At 42.0% G+C, this 12,480-nt stretch overlaps 1 protein-coding gene across 1 annotated transcript in view; it reads left to right on the top strand.

The window, feature by feature from the left end:
* Nucleotides 1-12,480, top strand: part of LOC311004390 (ephrin type-A receptor 6-like) — a gene marked incomplete at both ends in the record, with an annotated part of 173,912 nt that overhangs the window by 156,439 nt on the left and 4,993 nt on the right. The window contains 5 exons of the mRNA XM_083996441.1: nt 501-571; nt 3,249-3,374; nt 3,965-4,150; nt 10,058-10,119; nt 10,670-10,879. Coding sequence (XP_083852567.1) covers nt 501-571; nt 3,249-3,374; nt 3,965-4,150; nt 10,058-10,119; nt 10,670-10,879 — 655 coding nt within the window. The remainder of the gene's footprint in view (nt 1-500; nt 572-3,248; nt 3,375-3,964; nt 4,151-10,057; nt 10,120-10,669; nt 10,880-12,480) is intronic.

The following is a 12,480-nucleotide window of genomic DNA, read 5'->3' as shown; positions in this document are numbered from 1 at the left end:
TTTTTTTCTGTTTTCCTTTCATAAAGTGTTTCTATGAAAATGGATGGCAACTTTAAGAGCCCAATTAGCCTCTGCAAAATGACTGAACCTTTCTCTTTCTGCTCCTACCTCCTGGTTCATGTCTGGTTCACTCATTTCTCCGTCTATTTTATCATTTGTGTTCTATTTTTCCACAAGTCACCACACAGAAACTCAACATGGAACCACACAGATGGATGTTTGCCTCACTGTCACATTTCACAGTTCATGAAACTGTTGAATTAAGCTGCAGGTGCCACTATTCAAACCTCTAGCACAGTCTGAGTGTGAGCTTGTTAAAACACCTCATACGATCTGCAGTTAGGTGTGTGTGAGAAAAATTGTGAAAGAAACAAAGTAAAGTCTTATGATGTTCCCACAGACACACACATTAGACCTGTTTCTAACCTGCCTTTCTTTTAGAGAGCGTAATTCCAGACAATATTACTGCACATTTTAGTTACATTCATTTATTTTTGCAGGTGTCAGTGGTACTTCAAGGCCAAGATGACCTCAGAGGAGAAGAGGAGGGCCAGTTATCAGAATGGACATGGTGAGTGAGATCAGTCTTTCTCCCCTCTCTGTTGTTTTGAATGGTTTTTGGTTTTTTGCCTCTTTCTGAGTTTTGGCATTTTCACTAGTTTCACATTGCAAAAAGATTGAGTCAAGGATAATCAATTTACATATTTATGGTAATGATTGTGGGGGAAGTCTGTTCAGTCTAATTGTAATGGAATTTAAAATCTGTTTGGAACACTTCACAACATTAGTGTTGAATATTGCTTTTGCCAAGAGCACCAAACCATTTGGCGAAAACGTGCCAGGTTTTCTTTTCTGTGATTTGTTTTTGCCAGTAAACGAGGCTGAAACGAGAAGAGAGAGATTCTGTGAGGCACAGTTACCAGCTAACAGGATAGCCACCTGCTCTTCTGTTTACATTCAACGCAGTGCACTGTATGGATCATTTCCCATGTGTTTCTGGAACTCTGCATATTTAAAAATTTGTATAGGAGTGACAAAACCCCACCACACGCTTTACAGAATGCAAATGCAAAGACTTTCTGGTGAGAGAAGAAGTCAGAGAGAAATCAACAAAGCAAAATTCTGTAAACCACCGTGCACCTTCATCTTTATGTCTACTCTTCCCTTTCCACCTGAGTAGTTTTTTGGGAGGACTTTTGTTTTGTTTTGGGGTTTTTTTCTTGTTCCCTGAGCTGTTTGCTTTAGCTCCCTTGTAATTTTTTTTCTGTCTATTTTCCTGTTGTTTGTCTTCTAATACCCAACTTCTCATTCCTGACATGGAAAAACACAAATTGAAGTGAAAGCTGTACAAAAATGTTTGTGCGATGACAATTGCAAGAGGAGAAACAGACGGGAAAGAGAAGTGAGGATGAGGGCAAACAGGTAGAGGGACAGGGGAAGAGAGGGGAGGACAATTTGGGTGGGTAACGTTTCAAGAAGTTGGATCAAGACTGGAGACACAGAAAGAGATAGAAAAAGGTAAGAGCTTTGACTGTTGAATGTAGCTAACAAGCTGTCACGTGACTGCTACGCGTCATGTGACCAGCAGTCATGTAAAGTCACCTGTTCATGCTTTTGCGAACGTGATGACGCTGCAAGCGAAACACGTTGCTCGCGCTCAATTAAGAGTAAAGTCTGCCAGTGTGCTGTGGTTTTTCCATTTCAAGTTTATGTTCCACGTTCCTGCTGCTCACCAGCACCTGACTCTACGGGAGACTGTGCACGGATATTTTATTGACCTCAAGCTGACAAATTTTCCACTAGAATTGAAGACGAGGAAACACACTAAAGTGTCTATGTTTCCCCATAACGCCTCGGTGTGTTAAAAGCCCCCCTTTGTCCTGTGTCCTGTCTCGGGTCTCTGAACTGAGTTTGGCGTTGAGCAGAAGTTTTGGGAGGAGAACAGGCTCCTCTGGGTTTGACTGGTGCCGGTTCATGCATCAGAGAGAACTGATTGTTGTTTTCTATACCACATCGATCCCTGAAAGAGTAACACAGCTTTTGTGTAACCTTCCCACAGCCCCCACCACTGGGAGGTCAGGTGTCAGTGCGAGATCAGCAGCAGCCTGTTAAAGATCCACTGACTTGCTCATAGACACTTAAGCAGGTGGATGCTTCCTTTAGTACAGGCTAAAGGGCTCAACACATTGCCTCGGCAACAAAAGACAAGCTAGTGATGTGCGGTTATTTTTGTGTGTGAGAGTCTCACACATGACTGCACATGACACAGTATTGTTTTATGTAATGTCATGCAATTCAATGCTGACACAGTATAACAAAAATAATAGGTAACACTTTACTTGAATACAGGTTCATAAGATTGACATAACACTGTCACAACCATGACATGACACCTGTCATAAACATCATTGAATACTTATGACAGCTGTTGTTAAGTGTCATTCGGTAAGTTATGTCACTTTTGATGAAAGTTGACATTGTTTGAGATGTACTTGTTATGAGAACTTGACATAAAGACAACATAACCTATCATAGCAGACCTAATTGCCAACATTTTAAAATTATGTCAAGTTCTCATAACAAGTACATCTCAAACAATGTCAACTTTGCATCAAAAGTGACATAACTTACCGAATGACACTTAACGACAACTGTCATAAGTATTCATTGATGTTTATGACAGTGTTATGTCAGTTTTATGAACCCGTATTCAAGTAAAGTGTTACCAAATAATATAAGCAGCAGTATGCTGTTATTTAAGACTATTAGTTTTACAAAAGTTGAAATTGACTGACTTCCCTGTCTGCCCTCTCAATCACAGCACAGCATGTTAAAGTGGTAGAACATAATTAAGTGTGTGGAGGCGTGTCTCGTGAAGTCAGCTTATCGTATAGTAGCTGGTAGTTTAATATTTGTTGTGACAGTAAATATACTAACCTCACACAGGTTTGTAATCCTATGTGTTCCCTCCAAACCAAAATATGTCATGTGTGCTTTTTTAATCACATCTGAATTTCTGCAGTCTTTCCACACACTCCCTGGTAAATGGGGTTGGGCTACCCCAGCTGTAGAGATAGATCATAACATTAAAGCAGTAAAAGTAGTCCCAGGAGTTCATGGCAGCAACAATACAATGTATCAGTGGGCCATTAATTTGAATATATGATTGATGTGAGTCTAAAATCATTGTGGTTTGTGGTATACAAAACAAGCACACTGTCTCTTATTCTCTCTCTCTGTGTTCACAGTCCCTTTCCCAGGAATAAAGACCTATGTAGACCCTGACACATATGAGGACCCCACTCAGGCTGTCCACGAGTTCACCAAGGAGATCGACCCATGCAGGATCCGCATCGAGAGGGTGATCGGAGCCGGTATATACACAGTTACTTTCTCATCCACTTGTGTCTTACTGATTCATGCAGTCCGCCTGTGGGTGGGGGAGGAGCAGTTTACGTTGGTTAGAATGACAATAACTTCAAATGTGCCATAAGAGATGATCTATTTTCATTCCACTCATAATTGCTGTGAACCACCCTCTCCTCTATTGTACACACTGAAGAGGACGCCTTTTTTCCATTTCCCTGTGTCTCACTGTCATTTTCTCTGCACAGACTACAGGAATATTAAAGCTTTAACATCTTTAGCGAACAAAAGAAAGTGTAAGAATAGATTCAGTGCTTTTTTTAGATGGTGAAATAGAGAGTTTTATTAAGTTAGACCAATCAGACAAGAGGCAATAATGCTGGATTTTAGAGGAGAACTGCAACACTGCCCCCAGGTGGCATACTGTACTGTCACACAGTGAAGGTGTCAAGTGGAGGTGATGGACTCCTCACTTTTTATCTTCTGTGTGTGTGTGTGTGTGTGTGTGTGTGTGTGTGTGTGTGTGTGTGTGTGTGTGTGTGTGTGTGTGTGTGTGTGTGTGTGTGTGTGTGTGTGTGTGTGTGTGTGCGTACCCCAGGCGAGTTTGGTGAGGTGTGCAGCGGTCGCCTGAGAACACCGGGGAAGAAGGAGATTGCCGTGGCGATAAAGACCTTGAAAGGAGGCTACGTGGAGCGTCAGAGGCGAGACTTCTTGCGTGAAGCATCAATCATGGGCCAGTTTGACCATCCCAACATCATCCGGTTGGAGGGCGTGGTCACCAAAAGTAAGAGGAATTATGGGAAACTTGGCATAGTTTACTCCATGGATATATACTATATCACTTTCTCCAATTTTCATGTCACCTCTGTCAAATCTGAGTGTCAATCATCCTGTGTACAAGTAATACAGTCAGTCTGCTGCCTTTGCCTGTACGTTCATGTCCTGCATTTTCCCAGGTGTGATTCCAGTAATGCACAGAGACAGAGAGACAGAGACAAGAAAACGTCACTGTGTTATAGAAACATTTGCCATTCAGTGTGAAAATTACTCTGTTGACAACCCAACTGCTGCACTGACTTTTCGCCTAAATACTAAATAACATGTAATAAGGGCATTTAAAGTCTCTGGGTCTTTACCCATCAGACAGTTTATCACAGTCTGATGGGTGAGTAAGTGTATGACATTGGTTGTGTCAGTGGTAAAATACAGTAAAAAGACCTTGAAGGTTTGTTTTTCTCCACATTACCTAGATTACTGCCTGTTCTCTTTATACAGTATGCACAGTTTTGTGTCTCACTGTGAATATGTGTGCAGTGCACACACATGTGTCAGTGTTATGTGTAAGTGGCCAGCATGAATCTTTGAGTGTAGGCTCAGATTCACTGTTTCTGTGCAGGAGTGTGTGTTATCTGCACAAGGTGAGTGTGTGTGCCTGCCTGCGTGTCTGAGTGTATGTGTACGTGTGTAAATGTGAACTTGTTAACGAGCTCTGTTTTACGGGGCTCACCCAGCGCAACATATGGTTGTTTTTACAGGGGGTGTATAAACTGAGACATGGCTGTGAATATAAATGTGTCCCCTGAAGACTCACCACCCCTCCCTGAATGTAGATAAAGGACACTCCTCAGCTCTGACCCCACTGACAAGGATTCAACTTATAAGAGATTTTAAAGGCCCATACTGCCATTATTGTATCATTACATCTGCTGATTGCTGGTATTTTCCACTGATAGGTTTAACTACTCACATACAAAGTGTAAAACAATATGAACATTGTGAGTCAGCTATAACTGGCTTCACTGAATAGATATTCAGGTCTCTTATTTGTCAGTGACAGCTTTTTCAGAGCTATTGACTTCACTAGACAGTTTGAGTATTTGATTTGGACAGTCTTTGTATGTTATTTGGCCTTACCTTTTAAATTATTTTTTCTCATTACAAGGAAGGGTGATAAACTGACATAATACAGCAGAAATGCACAAAACATAATTTTCTCATGGTTTAAAAGTGTTATTGCTGTTGTCTGTTTGCTATTGCAGCACAGCTGACATTAACCTTGAATCTGTTTTCTCACCAGTCAGTCCGTCCAAAAGCTTCATCATTGCATTTACAATGGAAGATGTTATAATGTGTCCTCTGGGCAGCACTTCTTTCCTTCACATTGCCTCAGTGCTACAGTCAATATGCAAAAGTGATGAGATGGGCGAGCTAGTTAGCATGCTCACTCCACTACCAGGAAGGAAGTGATAAAAACAGAAGCACAACAACACAGTGTTAAAGTTGTTGACATTGCCGTTACTTACATAAGACTGGAGACAGTAAAGGAGTTATGTTTGATGCTGAACTCACAAAGTTTCTTCCAGATGTAGCTGTAATGCTAACACTGCTTATAGATCCTCCTGGAAAAGATAAAAAGTTCACTTTGAGATAAATGCAAGAGCATACAGAGGAAGTATGAAAATGTGAGCAGAACACACTGTGTGTATATAACATCACATTAAACAAACAATAAAACCTTATAGAGTAATTACAAGCTTTTTAGTTAGGCCTATCTGTGTTTCTGACGGAAGAAGAGTAAACCATTCCCAGTTTTTGCCCATCCAGTACACACACAATACACCACACACACCGAATCACACAATCGAAAGCCATTTGTGCTTGGCAGTGGGGCATCCTTTATCGAAAGACATTAATTCTGAGTACCCTCTCTCCGTCCGCCTGCCTGTCTGTTTGTCTTTCTCTCGCTCTCTCCATCTTCCTCTCCCTCCATCTGTTGTTGTTCTTTAGAGACTAATTATGGAGAGTATTATGCTGTGACTGACTGCTATACCTGCACTGAAATAACAGGTGACACATTAGACTCTGGTAAACAGGTGCGTTTGTTTTTGTTCAGGCGCTGCACTGCATAACTATATATTGTTTCCAGACCTTGCTAATTAGCTCAGGAAAGCCAAGCTTGATCAAATAATTTCCTGTCTATTCCTGCTGGATTTGTGTGCAGAGACAGTACCTGTACATTTAAAGATATCATGATAACGTGTAGCTGGGAAAAAACAACAACAGTGTCTGTTTGGTCTGAAGAAAGTGATAGAGTTCAGTACAGACTGAGCGGTCTGCTCATCCATTTATTCATACACCCACTGTGTCTTTTCTGTCATGAAGAGTTTTTCTGAATAGAAGGTGTGTTGATTATAAACTGATGAATATCCCAGTATGCCCCAGACTTCTTCAGTTTTGCTCCCCATTCTCAACATGTAAAAATGGCCATTCTCAACATTTAGTCATGTGTAAAAAGTAATTGTCAATAATAAATGAAATTAAAGCCGCAAGCGGCGATGGCGGGCCCTCGCTCGCCCATGCCACCACGGGGCCTGAGGCACGCCGGGGCCGTGGCGCGGAGCAGAAAGGGAGAAAAAACCTGGAAGGAGGCCAAAAACGCAATGTTTCGTTCATCCACCAGGGGGCAGTCACCGCATGCGGTCTGGTGCGTTCAGGGGCCTCCCCTCATCACTCGTGTGAAGTTTGGAGTGAATCGGACAAAGCATGAGGGAGTTATGAGCAGTTAAAGGTTCGTCCACTAGGCGGCAGTAATGGGATGCGTGCAGGTGTGTTCAGGGTCAGTCCCTCATCACACATGTGAAGTTTCTTGGAAATCGGACAAAGCATGAGGGAGTTATGAGCAGTTAAAGGTTCGTCCACTAGGGGGCAGTAATGGGATGCGTGCAGGTGTGTTCAGGGTCAGCCCCTCATCACACATGTGAAGTTTCGTGGAAATCGGACAAAGCATGAGGGAGTTATGATCAGTTAAAGGTTCGTCCACTAGGGGGCAGTAATGAGATGCGTGCAGGTGTGTTCAGGGTCAGCCCCTCATCACACATGTGAAGTTTCGTGGAAATCGGACAATGTTGATGTAAAATATGGCACTTCCTGTTTCCACTAGGGGGCAAAAGGAGTGAGATCGCCTATGAGTACATAGAAACGTTGAGGTCGTGACCCTGGACCTGTGTACCAATTTTCATGTTGATACGAGTTCATTAAAGCCATCCAAAGGGCAAACGTATTGTCATGGCGAGGAATGGTCGCCGCGTCGCCACACGGACGCCATTACTCGTAGCTTCACAGCGTTCATGATGGAGCTTCACCACCTTAGTCTGCATGTTTTAGAAGTGGAATGAAGTTGATGGGGCAAAGTATGTACAATTTCCAAATTTTAGTACACTTCCTGTTACCACCGGGGGGCGCTATGAGTTACGTGGGAAGTTAATATATCCGGACGTTCAGGGCGGAGCCATCATCATGTCTAGCAAGTTTGAAGTTGATTGGATGAAGTATGTGGGCGTGAGAGCCACACGTATGTACATGGCGAGAACGCCATAGTGAATTGAGCGCTGGCAGCCACGCCCTTTGACCTACGGACTCACGGAGCACAAGATAAGCTCAGCTAGGTCTGGAGATGTGGTGTACCTAATTTGAACTTGATCGGGCGAACGCTCTGGGAGGAGTTAAGTTTAGGCGGGAAAAATCAAAACCAAAATGGCCGACTTCCTGTTGGGTTGAGGTCATAAGGTCAAGAGGATTTTTTGTATATCTGGGTATAATACAGATGTGTACCGAATTTTGTGTGTGTACGACAAAGTAAGACGAATGGCGATGCCATTGACATGTGATTGTAGGGGGCGCTATTCAGCCATTTGGCCACGCCCATTTCCAACGACTTTAAAATATCAAAATTTTCGCGAGGCCTGATGTGCATGCCAAAATTCACGCGTTTTGGGGCATGTTGAGGCCCCCAAAAATGCGATTTTAGGGAGAATATAATAATAATAAACATAGCAATTACAATAGGGCTTTCGCCAGGCGACTTGCAGTCGCCGCTCGGGCCCTAATAAGATGTTACGTTATGTTACATTACATTCATAATGACAACATTGCATTGCGTTGCAGGAGCAGTGTTTTAACCTGTGCCTGTTTAGCATATGTTTTGAGCCACACTGGGAGGTGGAGTTACGGATGTGTCATTGACAATCCACTGGAACAATGCAGTTTTGGTGTCACAGTAGTTTGCACCATCTGTTTTTTTTAATCATGTAGCATTATTTGACAGTTCCAGATGCCTCCCAATGAAAAACTTGAAAAGTAGCCTTGAGCTGTTCTTCATCAAAGGTGGAGGAGAAATAAAATCACAACCAGCGTTGGCCAAACCCTCCACTTGCAAAATAAAACCCTACTGCTTGAAGCTTAGACTGTGCCTTTTTGTGGTTTTCAGGAACAGGCATAGTGGTGCCATATGTGGATGGTGAAGGACAAGAGGCAATGAAAAATAAATGTACGTAAAAAGCTACACAAAGGTGAAATGTATGCTTTATCTGCTGCATTTCCACACAGTATGTTTTTCCCTCACAACAACGAGGACTAAGCAGTTGGTTTGGAAAATTGCATTTGAACAGCTTCTCTACCATGGATGAACCTATAGCCACTTCTGAAGACTTCCCATGGCTGGTAAATCAGATACAGAGCTGAAACCACATGTGACACCCTCCCGTCTTTCTTTTTTATTTTGTAGCTACTTAAACTATCGTTAACACCTGAAAAAAAAAATTACATTGTGGTTATTACCCGCTTATAAAAACTGTTTGTGGGTGTGAAGTAGTGGTGATTTACATTATTTAGGTTTGTTGTAATATGGCACAGGCTGTAAACTATCTCCTTGTTGCCCAAATTGGTTTAATTTCCTCCAACAAGGAAAATATGTGGAGCAAGTGCACTATTGTCATAGGCATCTGTACTTTTACCTCATTGTGGAAACTGAGGAAATTATCAAGTGTCTTTAGTCTCTGAAGGGACACCGCTTATGTCTGATCTTGGATTGTGAAACACCATGCATTCAGTCGTATTTAATTAGTTAATTAGTTGTATTAAAGAAAGGCTTTTACAAATCTGTCTTCTCCACCTGTAACACTGTCCTTTTTCATATTCCTATTTGAGTGACAAAAGACGACTTGAATTGGAAATGTAATACCGTGGTGTCACTTTGCCACAGTAACAGTTTTATTTCTCACTCCAGCAGTTGAGAGCTCTTTACAGCTCACCAGCACACGGGGCTGGACGACTCCCTTCCAGCTGTAAACCAGTCAATCTGTAACGCCACAGGGATCCTCTGTGGGGAAACAATAACATTTGGATAGAGAAAGTGTGCCTGCACCTGTGTCTCTAATGAATGTTTTATGTTATAGACGGACTGAATGCAAAACAGATCCCATTTGCCAGTTGAACATGTAGAGATGGAGGAGAAATATGAATCTTAACTTGATGTACCAATCACTGTTCAATCCACTCCTGAACACACACCAGCGTAGACTTCCCTGCTACCGCCCTCTAGGACTTGTTGAGCTCACAGTTTGTGCTGTGGGATTTTTGTTCACCAATGTTTACCAGAGCCCAATATGTCACCTACCTCCCACCTCCAAACATTATCTTGTGGTTGATCAGATGATCATTTAGGAACATTAATCCTAAAATAATACTTGATCCATTGAATCAAGCAGTCAGTCAGGGTTATATGAGATTGATGACATTGAAAAATAAAAAAAATCGAATAATATTGTCTCTTTGAGCACTGATGCCTACCTACAGGTATTAACAATGATTTATTCATTAATTGTGTAAGGCCCGTGTATTGCTGTGTTTGCAGGCAGACCTGTGATGATCGTGGTGGAATATGTGGAAAATGGATCATTGGACTCATTTCTGAGGGTGAGTGTTGATGTGATCAAAGAACTCGGGTATGATTATGTGTATTTCCTGCCTCAGGGAGTATTTTGTAGGAAATAAACACAGGTCCAAATTGCTGATATGAAAAGAAAAAGCACATCACTGCATTTGCCTTAGTCTTTTGGAACCACACTACCTCTACACGTCGGTGTGTATCAGGTCATTATAAGCCCCTGCAGGCCGATAGCAAATGTACCCTCAGTCACTGGCTCAAGCTAAACAACATTGTGCTTAGTTGCAAACAGAGGAGGAATAGAAAGTTAGTTAAAATCATAGGAAAAACAAGCAGTTTGTCTTTTTCTCTTAAATTTTGGAGCATATTTATAGCAGCTACTACTTATAGCAGCACAGTGTCAATTGTCAAACTGTCAGTAATAAACCGTCTCCGATTTACAGTATGTTTCAACATATTCTGTTCTATACACACTCTGTTGCTTTTGGTCATTGTTCTTCCCTTGTCGTGTTTATTTTCTCCCCATTTTCTCTCATTTCTGTAAGTTAATTTTCTTCTGTTGTCTGCTCTCCCTGTCAGCAACATGATGGTCACTTCACTGTCATCCAGTTGGTGGGCATGCTGCGTGGCATCGCCTCGGGCATGAAGTACCTGTCAGACATAGGCTACGTTCACAGAGACCTGGCAGCTCGAAACATCCTGGTCAACAGCAACTTGGTGTGTAAAGTGTCAGACTTCGGCCTGTCTCGAGTGCTGGAGGACGACCCGGAGGCTGCCTACACCACAACGGTACACTACCTTTTTAATGCTTGAAGTGTTCACTATTAACATGTTTTACTTCAGCGATAAACAGTTCACACAACAGCATCCTGTCTTGAGGGGATCAGAGGCATAATGCAGTAATCCTGAACCTAATTTTCTCTTATTATTTGGCTATCATCCACTGAAGATCATAGCTGAGCTCCTGTATACAGTATGTTTTGACACAGACACAAAGAATGACAGCACTGACAACACTTCTACCTTTTACCTATTAGTATTGAAAATTGCCTCAAGATTTTGCTATTATGTTTATTTGGGAACTCATTCATGTTTAATGAAAGGAAAGTTACATATTTCAGTCACGTTAAAAAGCATCTGAAGCCAGGGCTCCTCTAGTTAGAAATTCAGGGTTTCCTATAGTCATAACCTACTTTTCCTAAAATTGCAAACACCTCATACCACACTTCCCGATCTTTTTTTTTTGCTTGATATTTCTTTTTGAAGATCCTCTATTGTATTGTATTTTAAAGGAGCATTATCGCAAATACAGCAGTAATAGCATAAAATAAGTTGAAATATGCAAAAGATGGGTCGGGGGGAGCCATAACTAAATTTACAAAAAAAATCGCCAACAGTATAGTGTCCGTGGGGCAAATGCAGAATTTGTCTTTGTTATGATCCAAGCCGGCCCGGCGCTTGCTGCGTTCAATTGCACTCGGAACTCGCAAATCCGACCTCCGAACCGGAAAAATGCAACAGTAAATAGTAATGTAGCAGTGTCAGGCTGCTTACAGTCACTGAATCGCTCGGTAGAACACTTTGTCTCCACGTCCCTGTGTCTTTCTTCAGCTGTCCTCTCAGCGTTATTAAGGAGGAGGAAGTTGCAGTTGCTGTTGTTGTTGACATAGAGCTGCCGCTTCCACTAGCGAGTTTTCTTTTTCCCGCGATTGCACGTTCATTCAGCCTGGTGAGGGAGGAGGAGGGGGGGGGGAGGGAGGAGGGAGGAGGAGGGGGGGGGGACTAAACGAGGCTGCTCTCTCTCTCTGACAGCTGCCCACTTGTTTATATCTGATGCGCTCCGCCTGGCTCCATCTAGTGGCCGAATTAAGAATTTGGATTTGCGATAATGCTCCTTTAAATAATGAAGTAGGTGTAGGTTTTATAATAATCATGTGAAAGTGTCAAAGCCTCAATCCACAGAGAAATGCATACAGCCTGTATTCACAAGCTGAGCTATAAAAACCAGCCATCAGACTTCTGTGAGTTCACAAAGTCACAACAAAGTAGTCACTGGTCTGTTGACCTGTTTTGTTACCTAAAACCACAACTATGTCTTATAATGGATATCAAAACTTTAAATGAAACACTAAAACAAGTGTAAAATCTAGGCCCTTTAACAAAAGTACAGGACAGAAACAAAGATTTTTGACAAGTATTCCTTACAGTACGTTTAGCTGGAGTGTGAAGAGTGCGTGGATCAGTTTAAGTCATGTATTTACTGTGCGCGTTAGCATGGTAAAGCAGCTGCTTTGCCATCTCACTGTCATCTTAAATTATTAAAGATAACCCAAGTTTTGCTGAATGATTTATCTTTTCATTTTGAAAAAATCTCTATGTCTCAGTTATTT

Source organism: Trachurus trachurus (assembly GCF_905171665.1).
Source record: "Trachurus trachurus genome assembly, chromosome: 21".
Taxonomy (NCBI): domain Eukaryota; kingdom Metazoa; phylum Chordata; class Actinopteri; order Carangiformes; family Carangidae; genus Trachurus; species Trachurus trachurus.
Note: the sequence above shows the minus strand (reverse complement) of the source record. Positions and strands in the feature narration are given on the sequence as shown.